This window comes from Sphaeramia orbicularis, chromosome 6, assembly GCF_902148855.1.
Source record: "Sphaeramia orbicularis chromosome 6, fSphaOr1.1, whole genome shotgun sequence".
NCBI classification, from domain to species: domain Eukaryota; kingdom Metazoa; phylum Chordata; class Actinopteri; order Kurtiformes; family Apogonidae; genus Sphaeramia; species Sphaeramia orbicularis.
The window spans coordinates 38851954-38869838 of record NC_043962.1 but is presented as its reverse complement, the minus strand read 5'-3'; the positions used below and the strand labels follow the sequence as shown (position 1 = coordinate 38869838).

The window sequence follows — 17885 nt, the reverse complement described above, 5'->3', positions numbered from 1 at the left end:
TAATAATAATAAAAAGGTCTAACACCCTGGCTATTTATAAACAATTCTTTAATATTGACTGAAGTCTCTGTTGCATTTATTTATATTTGTTAGATTTGTTATTTTTATTTATTTATTTTCTCTTTTATACTATTATTTGTATATCATGCTTTGTATCTTTAAATCTATGCATTATTTTCCTAAACTTATATGTTCAAATGCTTTTCCCTTTTTGACATCTTGTTTGTTTAAATTTTTGTACTGTATACTCAAATGTTTTCAATAAAGTTGCCGGAACGCTAACGAATAGAAATGAACTAGACCACAGATCGTGTATGGTTTATAAAATTAAAGAATGATGTAAATATTGGCACAGACAACCTCAACATAGCTGCCGACAATTTGGTTTTAGAATATTAAACGTGACGAAAATAAGTTTTACAATATTAATTTATCGTTGGGTTTACCATTACTGTGCCTCATCGAGAGGTCCGACGATTGAAATCCAACGCACCTTTTTGATAACTACGGAAGCCGGAGGAGTCAAAGCAAAAGAAGCTACTGGAGTAAAAGCATCAGTGTGTGACTGATTAGTTAAACATAATTCTCAGAAGTTAACAGGTTGTGTTCGGTGCTCCTTTTTTGTTAACACCGCCCAGCTCTGAGTGCCTGCGGTCAGAGCTGCTTTAGCTGGAAGGTTTAACGGCTTCTGTGTTTAGCTGTTAATGCTATGATCCGTGGAGTGATTTGGGGACGTTTGGGTCGGCTGTGAGGGGTAGGAAATGCCCGACAGCGGTGGGTTCGCCTGGACGGTGGTGGTCCTCACCTGCCAACATAAAGACAGTGTTTATTCATTCCAGAGAGGTGAGTTCCTGCACCTGTGACCTTTGAACTATCGCTTTGACTTCTGCACTTACACTGACCGGCCAGAGGGGGTGCTGCTGGGTAGGAAATACAATATGTTCACTGTATCCTAGAAATAAAAGGATTGTTGACATTTTGTATTAAGGAAATGATCAGGTAATATTGACAATTTTATTAACCCTTTCATGCACAGTGGTCACTCCAGTGGACAGTTCTTCTCCAGCTGTTCTCTTGTATATTCATGGGTTTTGTTGTTTTAGTTCCATATCAGCCAACACAGTGGACACTAATGCATCATCCCATACACTGACATTCAGACCATTACTGTAACTTTGCTGTTCTAGATAAACCTGATCTAACATTTTTGAGGGTAAATCAATTCCTTGTTATTGTTATTAGATTGTAATTAATAACAAAAGTTGTTGTTTGTTTTGGCATATTATGTCCCTGAAGTGAGTAATAACTAGTATTAGAGGACACTACAAACAAAAAGTTAAGGATATTTCTTTTTTTTTTTTTTGTCATTTTTTGGTCATTTTTGCCATTCGTTAATAAAACAATGTCTGGTAATTTAAAAAAAAAAAAAAAAGTGTGTTTCAATTCAAATCACACACAAAAAAGTAAAAAGCGTTGTGCAAGAATCCCAACTGAAAAAAAAAAAAAAAAATAGCCCAAAAATTAAAAATATCCGTAACTTTTTGTTTGTAGTGTACGTTAAAATGTAAGAAAACATCAAATTAGCAGCATTTAATGTTTTTATTTCATAGTTTTCACGCAGTAGATCAGTAAATACATGTTTCTTTGCTTTTTGGTGTCCAGCTTGGTGGACATTCTTGCAGCTCCATTAAAAAACAGCTTCATAAGAAAAAAAAAAAAAAAAATCGCATTGTTTTCTTAATGCCCAAAGAGGAATAAAGAAAAAAATCTTGATTAATGTTCTCATAATTCATGCATGAAAGGGTTAAATATATAGATTTTTTCCTTTACTGAAATAAAAAAAAATGAGTTCTGGTTTATTTACAATGATGTGAAGGAACAGATTATAATGATGCAAATAATCAAAATGCAAAATACATAAAAACAAGGAAATAAAAAAACGCAGGTATTAACCCTTTCATGCATGAATTATGAGAACCTTAGTCAATATTTTTTTCTTGACTGTTTTTATTCCTTGTTAGGCATGAAAAAAACAATGCAACTGAAATTTTTTATGACCCTATTTTTCATGGAGTTACAAAAATGTCCACTCAGCTGGACACCATGCATTTGATTTTTGAAGCAAAGAAACATGTATTTAAAATGCATTATCAGAAAGTGATAAGCTGTGTGAAAACCACGAAATAAAAACATTTTTAAAGCCACTAGTGCCGTTATATCACATTTTATCATACTCTAATACTAGTTTTTACTCAATTCATGGTGATAATATGCATAAAAAATAAACTTTTTGATTAAGAAAACTGTTAATTACAGTCTAATAACAATTAGCAATTGATTTACACTAAAACATATTACTGCAGATCAGGTTTATCGAGAACAGCAAAGTTATTTTTTTTCCATTTTATTCATTTATTTAGACAAGGACAATGCACAATATACATTAACCTTCAAAAGGAGAGATGTAGTGTGCCAGGTTGTAGCACTAGTGCTAATTTCCACCTGTAGTCCCTGAACAGGCTGATGTTCTCATAAAAAAAAAAAAACAGACATTAATGAAAACTGAAACGTTAAAAAACAGTAAAAAAAAAAAAAAAAAAAGCATTTCTATAGCTCCATCTATATAAAATATTCATTCACATCCAACCATTCACTCTTATCCATCCCATTGCAGTCCATCACACACATTAATGATATGAATTGCAGTGGATGGGATGATGCTTAAGCGTCCACTGTGTTGGCTGATAAGGAACTAAAACAGCAAAATCCATGAATATACAAGAGAACAGCTGTAGAATAACTGTCCGCTGTAGTGACCAGTATGCATGAAAGGGTTAAAGTATGAGTCATACTTCATTACCATTCATTCATTATATGTGATTACTTTTTCTATATTTCATAGGAGGCTTTTACTCTGTGTATGAAATTATACCGTACAGTACACTGAGACTTACATATTTCATGTTTAGTAAGACAAAACAAGATGCAACTCGATAAATTAAAATGAAAACAACAATACTGATGACATTTAGATCTTGATTTCCAGCATTTTATAAAATGATACCTTATCCACTTTGTTTATTGGCTGTAGGCCTATAACGTACTTTGTAGTTGCTTACTGTTTGACAAAGCCTTTTAGGATCATTTATAAGGTTATTAAGACAATGTTTCCATGTGTCTTTTGTTTTTACTCAAGAAAAGCTTGATGGATTTATTTAATTCAAGTATTAATAGCAATCTTCAAAAAATCGTAAATATTAACAGTCTATAAAGGTCTACATCTTTACATAATTTCATAGACGAACAAACAAATGTAGACAAACAGTTCTGAGGTCTTACATCTTGCAGTAATTTTATACTTTGCAGTTTTAATGGGATTGTCTAAAGCTGTAAGTGCTTTTTTTAGGATAAGGAGCTAGACACATAATATATATCATCTCAAAAGCTTATCATTTTTTAGAGGGTTGAATTGTTATGGCTCTGTTTACCATTTTCTGTTTGTGCATGTGTGTGTTTGTCAGAGTTGGAGTTGCGGCAGCAGCGCGGCTCTCTCTCTCAGGCTGCGTTGGTTTTGACGGTACGGGATCGCCAGGAGCCACTGGGCAGTGGAGGGGCGACACTCAATGCTCTACTGGTAGCTGCAGAACATCTGAGCAACAGGGCTGGACACACTGTAAGTAAAACTACTGATAGAATGAGCTTGACTGGTCAAACCACTGCCTGGTACTAATAATAGTGAGCATCCACATTTTATAAGATGTCATTGATTTTTACAGCTGAGAGAATGTCTGTCTGATTTGATTTACTTCCTGACAGTAAATATTTCAGAAATGTTTTGTCAGGTGGTGACAGCCGATGTCCTGGATGATGCTCACATCCTCATCCTTCACACGGTGAGTGAAGCAGGTGCATGTTTAATTCTGTTGTGCTCTTTTTGTAGATGCATTTTTCAATCCAGTTCTTTTGATTTTCATTCCACAGGGTCGAGATTTCCCCTGGAGTTCCTGCAGCAGAGCGTTCTGCTGGCTGCCCCAGGAGAAACATGACCAGAAAGTCCAGGCTCCTGTTTGCTGCCTGGACCTGCTGCTGGACCGCCTTAGTAACCAGGTCTACCCGATTTCACTTGTTTTTTGTATTTGGTGTCGTCAGAATACGACTTTTATGATGTTGTATCAGTTGTATAAATTCAAACTAAGGTAAAATGTGTGATGTGACATAAGTAGACATGATAAGTGTTGGCTTTGGTGAGTACACGACCAGTGTGCACTGAGTATATGATATTAGTAGTAGATGTACGTCACTATTGGTCATGCATGCTCGACTGAAACCAAACCAAAGTTAAAGGGATCCTTTATTGCTTCCCTTTTTCATATGAAAGAGGGTTCTATTCTATTCTATTCTATTCTATTCTATTCTATTCTATTCTATTCTATTCTATTCTATTCTATTCTATTCTATTTTAGTCTAATCTAGTCTAGTCTAGTCTCTGATTTCATGGGTAGGATTCTACCTTTTAATATTTATACCTGTAAACTGTATTTATTATTGTTTATTATACTGTAGTACAAAATATTGTAAATAATTTGAAATTACTACACATTTATTGTTGAAATAGAAAAAATTGTAATTCAAAGTTCTGATATTTCAGTATTGGTCTGTACACCATTATTATGTTGCACTTTCCTCTTTTACCCCTTACAATAATGTTTAATCAGATTTTTTTCATTGTTCATTTCATAAATTTACAATTTTCTTCCCACCAACTCAGGCCCATTTAATCAGGTTAAGTATTGTGTGCACTGTAAAACGAAAAATGCAACAATCTGTCATCAGTTATTCATCACTGACGTGACTTTCAAGAGAAAGCTTTGATAACAAAAAAGTATTGGGGTGTTGAATTTGTTGTACCACAGCATTATATGTTATGGTCACTTGTGTTCACTGTAAAATAATAAACAGATGTTTTCTGTCTTTTGTTAATGTATTCAGATTTGTCCTGGCTCTCCTCCTGGTGTTTGGGTCTGCAGCACTGATGTGATCCTCACCATTCCTCCTGACTTTGGTTAGTGAAGCCAAGTTACTTTAGTTTCAATCCAATGTACTGTGTTTACATGAAGTACAGGCACATCCCTGTATTTCACTGCTTGCTGTGATTTATCTGTACATTTTGATGTTTGTATATTAGTTTTATCCTGGGAGGATTTCTCCGGTGTTCAGGTTTTGGCTTTACCGGGTGACATCTCCTACGCAGGCAACCACGGAGTCTACCTCTGTGACCAACAGGTGCACAAGTTATTTTAGCAAACTGATGCCACATCTCTTTAATATTTGTTTTGTATTGTTTTTGTTTCATTCATTCATGATGAATCTGGATTGGGATTAAAGGTGTGTTTGTTTTGCCTTCCAGGGTCAGGTCAGGGACATTATCTACAAGGGAACAGAAGAGCAAATCCAACAAGCTGTGATGTCTGATGGGAAAGTGCCTCTGGTACGTCACTTGACAAATAAAAACAAAGATTCAACTTGAATCATAAAAACAGAATTTATTAGAGCAGGTACAGATACATATTCTTTGGAATGGCAAAATACTGGTTTTTAACCTGTTGTTTTATGCTGGTCTTGAATTGCAACTAAGATAATCTGCTTTTCTCTGAAAAAAAATAACTTTTTATCAAATACATTTTGAATGCATAGTGTGTTTAAGTGGTGTGTAAATATTTTTGGCAGTTTTGATGAAATTATATATTTGTAAATTATCTTCCTAGACTTCTTCTTAGACTTTTACTTCTGATTATTATATTAAAGTAATTTTTTCTAACAATGGACTCTATATTTCAGAAACTTTCAGAAGCATTTGTCAGTGGAAATATCCTTGACATTGAAGCCAAAAATGTGTATTCAGTGTTGAACATGATATCTATACACTGTTAGCTACTTATTACTGGCAAATATCTCTCCTTTGAGCTGATGTGAATTATTTGTCTCTAGGTGTCAGGTCCGGTCTTTTTCAGCAGGTCTGTATCTGAGAAGTTATTGCAGGCTCATGTCACTCCACCTCTGGATGGCTGCACATACCTTGGCCTGGATTCTGGAGCTCCTCCCCTCCAGGTACCTGTCCAGCATTTGTTTTAATTTCTATATTTGTTACAATTGGTTTTCTTGAGTAACTGTTTAGCATTTTGGGTTTGTTTGATCCATGAATAGAAAATAAATGTAGTTCCATTTTTTTTGCCTTTTAAAATTTCCATTATTCCGACATGATTTTAGTGACATTCAACTAATAGAGAAAAAGTGCACATCTGCGTATACATTGGTGCCAGTCTTGTCTCTAATAGACTCTATTTGGGATTTTATTGATGTATATCTCTGTTTTGATCATTTTCTTTCATCAGTGTATCTCAAACACCAGTTTGTTCCACTCTCTCTGTATCGTGGTGTTGCCCCTCAGATATCTCTCTTCCTGGATGTGTTGAAGTGTCTTTGCTTAGACCAGACCCAGGATCAGTTTGTGAAGGAGGAGAGAGTTGGGTGCAGTTCTGCCTCTGGCCCACAGGGGGCGTTAGTGAGGAGTGGCAGGACAGAGCTGTGGAGGATCCTGAGAGGGACTCCCCTCCGACTGGGTAAGGCCACTCACAGTGGACATTTGTGAGTGGGTGGGCAGCGAAAATATATTAAAATACCTACATAAGAATCTAAGAGGCACATAGTGAATTACAATTTAGATACAAATACACAAGGGTCACTGAAAAAAGTGGAAAACATATCCTCTTGTTAGATGTGAGGATTGTTTGTCTGAGTTTTAGTCAGAAATTGAATAAAAATATTGTGGAAAAAAGAAAAAAATGGAAAACATCAGCTGGATTTGGAGGCATAATGGAGACAGACAGAAAGATCCCTATGGTATTCCACATGCACGTGAGTGTCAATTATAACTCAACTAAGTACATGATTGCATGAACATAAGAAGATTAGTCCTGTGAACTAATGTATTGTAAATAAATCATTACAGTACAAATCGCGTTAAAGGAAGATTCTTCTCCCAAGGGGCATAGACAGAATGCTACATTATGTTCATGTCAATTCCTTCATAATACTTAACATTTATGCTACACCAGTCAATTTCATATGGATTTTGTGTGGCAGATGGCTCTGAATACTACATTACCCATCAGTCTCAGTAGTTATTATGGTGAAGCAGCAACTTTACAGCTTGTTTTTAAGAAAAGAACAACCAAGATCTCCAGACACTGGCCACCAAAGATTATTGTACTTTGTTTTTGATTGATTTTCAAAACATGACAGCATCAACATGAGATAAAAAATTAGTACTGTGTGAATGATCAACAAGACAGAAAACCAACATTTCTGGACAACAGTAATCTCTCTTATAGATGGAAGCATGGCTTAACTCCTTTGTATTTTTATATGCACTGACACATCAGTGGCAGCTGATTGTTCACTTGATTCAACACAGTTTCTTGCCTTTTGTTTTTTACTTGTGTTCTACTTTTGCTGTTTTTTACTTGTTAATGTTCTCTTTCTCAAGTCGTATATGATACATTGTCCTTTTCTTCTAGTTTTATGTTCATATTCCTGTATTTCTTGTCTTTTATGCTTATGTTTTCCATGTGCTCTTTGCTCATTTCCCCACAGTGTGCGTTCCTGGTGGTCGCTACGACTACCTGACACTGTCCGGGAAACAGCATGTCGATCGGCTGACTTGTGATTGGGCAGATAGAAACACTCTGTCGCACATTCAGGTGACACTCCCTGTTCCGTAGTATCATCACTAAAAACTTTGAGCGGAGTTCAGTAACTCTGTTTCGTTCTCAGAATGAGAGCAACGTCAGCGCAGGAAGTCGGGTCATCAACAGTGTTCTGGAGGGAGATGTTACAATGGCATCAGGAGCAGTGGTTCAACACTGCCACCTACAGGTCAGGAATTCAACACTGTGGTTCAATCCAACAGCTCAGTTTTATGTAATCGATTCACTCCTCTTGTGACCTTTGACCTCTCCATCAGGGCCCTGTGAACATCCCCTCAGGCTGTTTACTGTCTGGTCTTGAGTTGTCAACATCACCATGCATCAGAGATTTGGCGCTGGACAATGACATCATCATTCAGGGACATCGAATAGTACTGGGAGAACTGAAGCTGAACGTGTACACGGTGATTGGAGCGCAGGATGACCTAGAGGTAAAAACCTTATCTGACACCTACACAGATGGTTAAGATTGTGAAAATAAAATAAATATAAGATACTATTTCCTTCACCACTGCTCACTGGGGACTTTGAGACGCACACTAAAGTACTGGAGTGAGGTGTTTTATTGTGTTTGGATCTAAGTATATTAACTGATTGAAGCAGTATTAGACCAGGCCTTTTCATGTTCTTCAAGGCAAAATTAATGTGCGCTGTCTCCTGCAATCACCTGGCCTGTGGCTATAAAGCCTGAGAGTCATTCAGCCTCTGGTCTCTTCCCTACTCATTTTGGGCTGTGTTGCTGCATGGCCCAGAGCTTTTTTTTGCTTTTGTTCTTTGAGTTGTTTATCATGTGGCCAGGTATTGTTTCAGTTTTGGTTTCTGTCTTTTGGATGGATTATTTTGCTTTCTTTTACCACTTATAATACATTTTTGGTTAACTGTACTTGTGTTTGGTCCTTTTTGTTTTGGCACTGAGCCAGGTCATGACAACATAAACTGATATTAAATTCCAACAACTTGAAAGAAAGTCTTAAAATGTAGTACAAGCATTCATGTTGACTTAAGGATGAACTAATTAGAATTTAGTGATTAAAGTCATGGTTTCTGTGATGTCACAATTTTGGCCATAACTCAATATTTAAGATTCATAGTTCTTAGGTAGGTGGCTAAAATCAGTTTTTCTGCTCTATATAACTCCATTTCACAAAATCCAAACTAATCATCTAATTTCTGAATACTGAGAACCAAGGCAAGAATATCTGATGGAAATCTGTCTCTCGCTCCTCAGGTTTCTTCTTCTGATGACAAAGCATCTTTCCTCAGCCAGAGATGGAGCATCTTTTTTAGCAGAACAGGAATCCAGTAAGGCCATTTACTGATCTTTGATTGATATGTCTTTAATCTTTGAATAATTTCAGCTAGAAACAACATTATAGCATAAAACAAAACAAAAAGACTATGAAGTGAGTGGAAAAAAATATCATTCCCAATATATTTGCATAGAAAAATATCAATCTCCATCTGGGCATAAGATGGAGTTTGGCACATCATAATTTTTGGCCTCTAAATGTCAGTGACTGAACATTATTTGAGAGTCATGGCTTCATCACTTTGAATGTTTTCAGGCCAGAGGAGTTGTGGGTCAGAGGAGAACAGCCCTCCCTCCTCGAGGCTCGTCTTTTCCCAGTCCTCCACCCCAGAGGGGGTGCTGTAGGTCTGGAGGGAGGCGTCGTCTGGCTGCTGGGCGGAGCCGGCTCTCTGCAGATGTGGAGGGAGGCCTGGAGACTGTCCTTGAAGGAAGTACTGTCACTTACCCACCAGGAGGCGGAGCTCCAGTGGAGGGAGGAGTTACTGTTCCTAGCGGGGAGGAGGAGAGTCTTCGACGCTCTGATGAGTCGCTCAGATGTCTGTCTGCTGCCTTGCTTTAGGGCAGTGGTGCTAGGAGGACAGCAGGGGCTGCTGCTGGAAACACTGGACAGCAGTAAGTCACATCATGTTCATCATAATATTTTATTGTATTATATAATGTATTGGTATCTAATTGATTAATGTTTTTAAGTGAAACAGATTGTTGCCGGTATATTAAGATGTACATGATATTTAATAGTTATTATATTGTAATACATAAAATGATACATGTTGTAATATTATTATAAGATTCAGTGTTTAGTTTGATTGACGACTGATGATTTTTTTTTCATGCAGTTGCAGCAGGAAGTAGGGCAGGACCAGATCCAGGGGCGGAGTCATATCATGGGGCAGAGCTGGGCGTGTCTGCTCGCTGTCTGTCCTGCATTGCTGATGTTTTGGTCTGCATGGCGGGGGGGAGAGGAGGGCTAAGGAGTGGACCTGCTGCTAACGAGGCCTGGAGCTCTGCCTACTCCCTGTTAGAGGAGGGTAACCTGAGGGGCGGAGTCCATGTCCTCGCTGAACAGAGAATGCATTGGCTAAGCAGGTGAGAGGGCGGAGTTTGTTTTTTCAGAGTTTATTTTTTGTATACTTCTGTAAACAGTCACATGTCACATATTGGTGATGACTGCCATCTACAGGCCAGACTTGTTGGTCCGGGCAGCACGACATTATGAAGGTGCAGGTCAGGTGTTGCTCCGGCAGGCAGTGATGTCATCACAAAGGTTCATATCTATTGGACAAGGTCTAGTCCCGCCTCTAGAGGAATGGCAGGAAGTTGAGTGTCCAGCAAGACTGGACTTGGCAGGTGAGTCCTGTGAAAATGCTGAAATTATTTTAGTTCATAGTGGTTTATGTAGAAATGTATGCACTATAAGGCATTCTATTGTTGATTAGGTACCACATTTAAAAAATAAAATTCACAGTTGAATCTATTTTTGTAAGTCAAAGTATGAATAGTTAACCATAGTAAATGACTGTTGTGCCTGTTTAAAACACTGTAATCATTATCATCCATCTGCTGTAGGTGGATGGAGCGACACTCCACCCATCGCCTTTGAACACGGTGGATCTGTAACCAACGTTGCAGTGAAGGTTGATGGGAAACGTCCTATTGGTGCCAGAGCTCGACGCATCAGAGAGCCCCGCCTCCTGTTAGTCAGCTACTCTGGAGGGCGGAACAGTGGGGTTTCCACAGAGACAGTGTGTCAAAGCCTGGATGATCTGAGGGATTACTGTCAGCCTCATGCACCTGGTACTGAAACGTTAACAGCATGACAAATTCACTGTGATGGAGTTGGACACTGTTAAGTTATGTATGTATTTATGTGTCTGTGTGTGTTACAGGAGCTCTACTAAAGGCTGTGTGTGTATGCAGTGGTCTGGTGTCTCTGTCCTCCCAACATCCTCTGGGTGATCAGCTGATGGAGCGGTGGGGAGGAGGAGTGGAGCTTCACAGCTGGTCACTGTTGCCCACTGGGTCAGGACTGGGTGAGGAACCACATGTCACTTAACAAGAAAAAAGCTAAAGTCTTAAACACAAAATATATAAACTACATAAGAAAGATTGTGAAGGATAAAAAAAACAGTGACATGAGGGTTAAGGTACCGTAAATTCCGGACTATAGACCGCACCTGAATATAAGCCGCAGACCCTAATTTTAGAAAGAAAATCAATTTTGTACACATATAAGCCGCACCGTTTTATAAGCCGTGGGTGTCCACCAGTGGCGATTTCTCATAGACTGCAAGAGAAGCCCGGCTTCCCCTATCATTACGAAAATTAAATGGTTAAATATGTTCGGTTGTGTTGACATTTCATTGACTACACGTGTTAAAATACGTTCATCTCACAGACGAGTTCGTTCAGAATCGGCTTTATCACAAATCATCAGACTTGATGTTGTTCACTTCTCATACATTCCCGTTGCGCTGTTTCCTCATACGATCTATGGTCAATGCATTTCCCCGTTGAAGCCTGGCTTCTATGGGAGTCTATGGGACCAAGTGGAACCTTTTTTTTCATTGCGTCAAAACTGCAGAGACCTTGAGTGCATATTGAGGCACCGACACCGCCGGTGGCTCACTTCCGGTACCACGGCTCGAGGTGCCAGTGGTGCCGCAGCACCAAGCCGTGGTAACCGTGGCACCACGAGGTGCCGCGGCAAGGTGCCAGTGGTGCCGCGGCACCTCGTGCGACACCACCAGCACCTGGAGCCGGTAATTGGATAAAGGTTTTCTTTGAGTTCAAATGAAATTATTCCCTGTTTGTAAATGGGTATGATATGTGTGAGCTTGCTGTCATATCTATAGGTTGATTCGTTGTTAATATGATGATTAAAAAACAAAAGACAAAAAACAAGGCAATAAAGGGATAGTAATAAAAGCACATTTTCTCTTTTTTTTTTTTTTTGTCGGTGGACTTATCGGGTTTCCTTTGGATTCGTGCCGATACGGGATTGACTTGCTTTTGCGCCGGCTGTGGATTCACGGACTTAAAATGACTTGAAAGACACTTGAAAGTGAACAAATTTTTTTTTTTCGTTAGAGTAGGACTTTTAATTTATTTTTAAAATATAAAGATTAAAAACAAGTAATTATGTCTGTTGTATTTTTCATTTTCATTTAACATTACGCACGACGTGCGCATTAATTCTGAGATGCTTTAAATTTATGACGGTCTCTGGAGAGCTTTATTGGGTGTTTTCATTCAGAGTTTTGTTTTGTATATTTGTGAAACAATATTAACATTTGAAGGTTTACTATTTTTCCTTAAAAGTTCCCCTTTTGTGTGTGTTAATATTAACTTTATAAAGGTTAAGTTGTTAATGTTATCCATTCCTGCATACCTGGTAACAATAGACAGATTCTTCCCTGGGGTGTGGCTGGCAATAAGGGAAAATCGTCGTATAAGGCGCGTCGGAGTATAAGCCGCAGTGTTTAAAGCGTGGGAAAAAAGTAGCAGTTTATAGTCCGGAATTTACGGTAATTATCTTTGTCTTGCAGGTACCAGCAGCATCCTGGCAGGGGCACTGTTGGCTGCAGTCTACAGATGTACCGGTCGAACCTACGACACAGACTCCCTCATCCACGCTGTCTTGTACCTGGAACAGATTCTCACCACAGGTGTGGTCGGGCTGATTTCTGTAGAACTGTATTTAATCCAACACATTAAGTAAGAAATTTGAGTGTGAACCAATGACGCAGTTTGATGTTGGAAGTAAAAGTCGTAAACATGGCGACTATGTGACTAACATTACTCATTTCACCAAGACTTTACTCTGTAAAACTTCACTTTTATTCACAGCATGTTTAGTGACATTCATGTTATGTAATTTTATTCTAATGAAAGAGCCACATGTAACATTAATGTTAACTTAATATAGGGGATGCAACACCACTGACAGCTGACCATTATGCAGTTATAGGATGTCTGATCTGGTTGATTGGAAATATCTGGTATGATTTAAGTACACTAGTCAACAAAATGTTGAACATAGGCCTAGTTGTTTTCTTTTTATATTTTAATGCAGAAATGCATTTAAGACCACTGTATATTTAAATGAATTGAAATGCAGTATTCATTGCCAGAGTAATGTGGAAATCACTGTGTGTGCAGACAAAGAGCAGGAATCAACAGAATAAAAACCACCACCACTGCCAAAGAGAAATCAAAAGTATGGACATTCATTATGGAGACAAAAAATAGTCACTGAAAATTGCCTTGTATCTGTTGTATTAAAACACTGCCCACACAAGAGAATGTTTAAAAAAAATACTATATTCACATAGTGTCCTACAGTTTGCAGAAAAAAACTAAACAATGCTTCTGCCTCTGGTTTGACTGAACTCCCTGTTGTTTGTCTTGCTCAGGTGGAGGCTGGCAGGACCAGGTGGGAGGTTTGGTAGGCGGGGTCAAGGTGGGTCGCTCCAAGGCATCCTTACCTCTGCAGGTGGAAGTGGAACATCTCAGTCCATCAGAGGACTTCCTGGTGTCTCTGGAGCAGCATCTTCTGCTAGTTTACACCGGCAAAACCCGCCTGGCTCGCAACCTGCTGCAGGTCTGTCCCACTTAAACGAAATCTCAGATGAAACAGATGCTAGTTAAAGTAGTATATTTTGGTTACATACTAGAATATGTATACTAATGTATTTATTTATCCAAGTCTCTGATGAAAACATTGTCTGACTGTTTGAAGGACGTGGTGCGCAGCTGGTACAGCCGTCTGCCCTCCATGGTCCAGAACGCACAGCAGCTCGTGGCCAATTCAGAGGAATGCGCCAAAGCCTGTTCAGATGGTGAGACTTAGAAACTAGATTAACTTGTTAGATTTTAATTTAAATGAACACTTTATACACAAGTTATTGACACAGAAATCAGGTGGAACTAAAGAGTTATTAACACTTAACCTCTTACATCTGGGGGCAGCCGCAGTTCTGTCTGTGTTACCATGGTAATGCTACATGACACTGGTAGCAATATACACTTGCTATACATCCACATAACCTGAGGAATGTTAGCTAAGAGTTCAATAAAACCGGAAAACAGAACACAGTCTAAACAACAAGCACTTCAATCAAGTATCTACAATAAGCTGACAGTCCAAGACCTGCTGATATCATGAATAATTTCATAAAACAAAAGACCAATGTGACAAACTTTGTAGCGCTAACTTAACACTAACCAGATCCAACAGTACAAAGATTATTTCTTTACCGCTAAAACTCACTGAAAAATAAAGGTTGCATTAGAGAGCGATGATTACTAATTTTGTCTTGCCTTCACTGTTTTCTGATCATACCTTGGTTTTATATCAGTGAACCTTCAGCTATCGGCTAATCCATTGTTTTTCTTGACGTTGACATGATTCCCACTTAAGTCAAATAGCCCAGAGCTTAACAGGTTAAATAATATTCTGAGGTTTCAAAGGCCGTGTTTCTGTGTCACATTTAACATGATATTTATATTTGTTTCAAGTTGTTCTTCAGCTCCATTTCTGCACATTTCGATACACCAACTTTTCCACCACTCCTGAGATAAGACTCATTAAAACATGTTCTTTTCAATTTATTTTTTTTAATTTCTTCACATTTTTTCTGCTCACTGCACAACATAGTTTTTTTTTTGTGTATTTTACTTTTAAGTGTATTTTTGTGTGTTACTAATAGCACTGGTCTACAAGGAAAATGCTTCCAGAATAAAAGTAATGAAATTTTACCACATGAGAGTCACTGATAAAGAAAAATCAAGTAAAAAAATGCTGGTTGGCTGAACTTTCCAAGATACGGCCTTGGGTCAAAATGTGAAATTCAAGAATTAACGAGAGAATGGGTTTGACTCAAAAGGAATATTTGTCTCAGAGCTACAAGATCTACTTCAAAACACTGTCTGCACATTAGAATACATTCACTTTACAGGTTCTATTTAGTGGAAGATTTATAAAACTATTATATAAATGTACATAAACCAGTCTATATGTGTAATAACACTTAATCATATGCCTTGAAAACATCAGCAAACCGGCACTTTTGTCATTTATTTTCCAATTAATCTTATTAAAATACGTAACATTTAGCACATTTAATCTCTGAAGCAAATCATTTCTAAAAAATTGTAGACCAGTGTAGTCATATTTATATTTGCCAGTCAAACCCCCGCACCACCACACAGTCACCTCCCTGCCTTGTTCCTCAGGTTCTCTGTCCAGACTCGGCCGGTGTCTGGACCGGTCCTGGCAGCAGAAGAAGCTGATGGCTCCTGGGTGTGAACCAGCCTCCGTGCGGACCATGATGGAGGCCCTGAGGCCGCTGGTCCTGGGTCAAAGTCTGGCTGGAGCTGGTGGAGGAGGCTTCCTCTATCTGCTGACTCGAGAACCTCAGCAGCATCAGGCGGTGCTCCACGTCCTAAACAACACAGAGGTACGTACCCCGACCATCAGGGTCAGAAGTCATTAGGTCACTTTATTGTTGTCATGTGACTTATGAAATCATTCGGAGTTTATTTTTAGTATCTTGATTTATCAGCAAACCACAACCAATAGTTCACAACTGTTGCCAAACTTACAGCTGTAACATTGATTTAACATTTCAATTTGCAGATTATCTTTTGAAAAACATGCGCACAGTATGAGGTCAAAGTGATCTTTTAATTCTCAACAATAAAAGTTAATCAGGATTTGTTGTTTATCAAGCAAATATTTATAAACTTGTGAACATGTGAACATTTTTATTTCATTTATTGTAGTTTTTGACTATCATTCAAAAGGGATATCAGCAAATTAGAAAAATGACTTAAAATAAAAATAGCTCCAAGTAGCCAGAGAACAAACTAATACATTTCATGTGAAAGAATTAAACAGCAAACAAAACAAACAAGTACACACAAGTAAAACAGTCAAGGAATAACAACATAAGTACTTAAATAATTAAATGATTTGAGGAAAAATAGAGACCTGGGTTCTATGCTTATTTTAATGGAATATAAGGTTAAAAAAATAAAATAAAATGAAGTGATACAAAGGCAAATTATAAATGATATGAAATTTAAAACTTGCTTTGTTCTCTGTTTTAAATTATTAAGTTAAAATGCTCAGACTGTTATGGAAGATTTGAGTGTAATAGTGTAATTACAAAACCACATATGTACAGATACGTGTTTGAGTCCCCACGCAAATATTCATTCATACATTTAAAATGAGGTAGAACTGTCTTTAAAGCTCTCATTGAGTATTCAGTGTTTTCTTTAGTACATTTTTGTGGTGGATTCATTGGTTCGTTTACCCTGGCGATAACTGTTCTGTTTTAGGGTCTTGGAGACTTCAGTGTTCACTCAGTGGAGCTGGACATGGATGGGATCACAGTCCTGGCGCCATCATGAGGACACATAAATTGGTGTATTGCTGAAACGGCCTTATAAAGGAGATGATTGTATATTTGATGGTAAAAAAAAACAAAAAAACAGGAATCCCACTGGTTAATGAATATACAAGGCTTATACACTCCCCCTGCACATAAACACCAGATTTTTTTGTCCATCATGAGTGCATAAATATTAGAGAGTCTGGATTTTGAGACATAATGGTTTAATAAACACCTGTTCAGCAGAAAAAAGGTCAAATAACGGGCTTAGTCACTATATACCATGTAAAATGTTCTTTATGTTTCTAACAGTTTTAGTTTTTCTGCTTAAATGCAATAATTTGGCCATCTCTTATGCCTGAAAGTAAGGGAGAGATAATAAACATGTATGAATGTTGCTGTTATTTTCAACAACTAAACATGTCATATCCATATCAGTGTACTCAAAGCAACTTCTATTTTATAAAGTAAAATCAGACAATAACACATGTCTTCATTGTTACTATGCTAGTTAAGAAATGGTACATGTTTACTGTGTGTTTAGACTGATGAACGGTATGTCAAGTGTTCAGGGATTTTTTTTTGTCTCCCTCAAATACACCACAGCTTCTTTCCCGACGAGGTGGTTTGATCAAACCCCGAAATATCAGTAAGACCAGGAGAGTCAACAATGATCTGTTATCGTCTGCTTTAAGTGAACTTAAAAGTGAAATCATGTTTTGTGCACAATAGCTTGATGTCACGCCATCTCTGCAAAATGTTTGAAAGAATCACACATTCATAGAACAAATACATGACACCAAACAAATTAAATAATTCATCTTGATTTAACAGATATATGCCTATTTAATCGATGAAATTCTGATGAAACTATGGAGGTTTACTAAGAGTGAAAAAAATGAAGTGTTTAATTAAGTATTTGATTGTTTCTTTTCACTGAACACTGTAATCAGCAGTGTATGAAGATAAATGTGAATATTTTTTGTACTTTGTGAATCTATTTTTGATAAATGAGAAAGATTATCAGTATCACAAATGGTTCGGATGTTTTCACTTTATAAATTAATAGAATAAATAAAATATTCACTGAAAGCATTGTAGAACAGTTATTCATTCACCAGGGGCTTCTGGTTAAAATCACTTAGAATGATTCTACATCACCACAAAAATAGACAAGACTAAAAGTTGCAGTGGAAAAAAATCAGTTAAATGAAATGCAAATAAAAACTGTGTTCTCCAAATCACAAAAAATTAATAACTATAGTCAACTATGCAACATATAACAAGGCTAGGAACAGAACTACAGCTGCAATGTATTAAACATCTTAAAATCCTTTATTCAGTGTTCATCCAGAGTACACACATCACCTACTGTACTGTCTGAGGCTCCTAACATTTTTATTTTCCCACTAA

At 37.6% G+C, this 17885-nt stretch overlaps 1 protein-coding gene across 1 annotated transcript; it reads left to right on the top strand.

Moving 5' to 3' along the window:
• Positions 1-527: 527 nt before the first annotated feature.
• On the top strand, positions 528-17362 carry fcsk (fucose kinase). Its single transcript, XM_030136477.1, has 23 exons — positions 528-843; positions 3522-3673; positions 3843-3893; positions 3982-4107; positions 4990-5062; positions 5186-5283; positions 5408-5488; positions 5989-6108; positions 6449-6620; positions 7654-7760; positions 7834-7935; positions 8024-8197; positions 8995-9068; positions 9332-9687; positions 9912-10161; positions 10256-10422; positions 10642-10869; positions 10962-11105; positions 12621-12740; positions 13488-13675; positions 13814-13913; positions 15310-15533; positions 16420-17362. Exons 1-23 carry the CDS (start codon positions 762-764, stop codon positions 16489-16491), a joined length of 3261 nt encoding a protein of 1086 aa, XP_029992337.1. The 5' UTR covers positions 528-761; the 3' UTR covers positions 16492-17362.
• The last annotated feature ends 523 nt before the right edge of the window (positions 17363-17885 follow it).

Excerpts from the sequence above, each read along its gene's own strand:
- fcsk (XM_030136477.1), top strand. The coding sequence starts at position 762 with ATGCCCGACAGCGGTGGGTTCGCCTGGACGGTGGTGGTCCTCACCTGC. Across the intron at positions 844-3,521 it reads TGTTTATTCATTCCAGAGAG|AGTTGGAGTTGCGGCAGCAG; the intron begins GTGAGTTCCTGC and ends TGTGTTTGTCAG. Across the intron at positions 3,674-3,842 it reads GCAACAGGGCTGGACACACT|GTGGTGACAGCCGATGTCCT; the intron begins GTAAGTAAAACT and ends ATGTTTTGTCAG.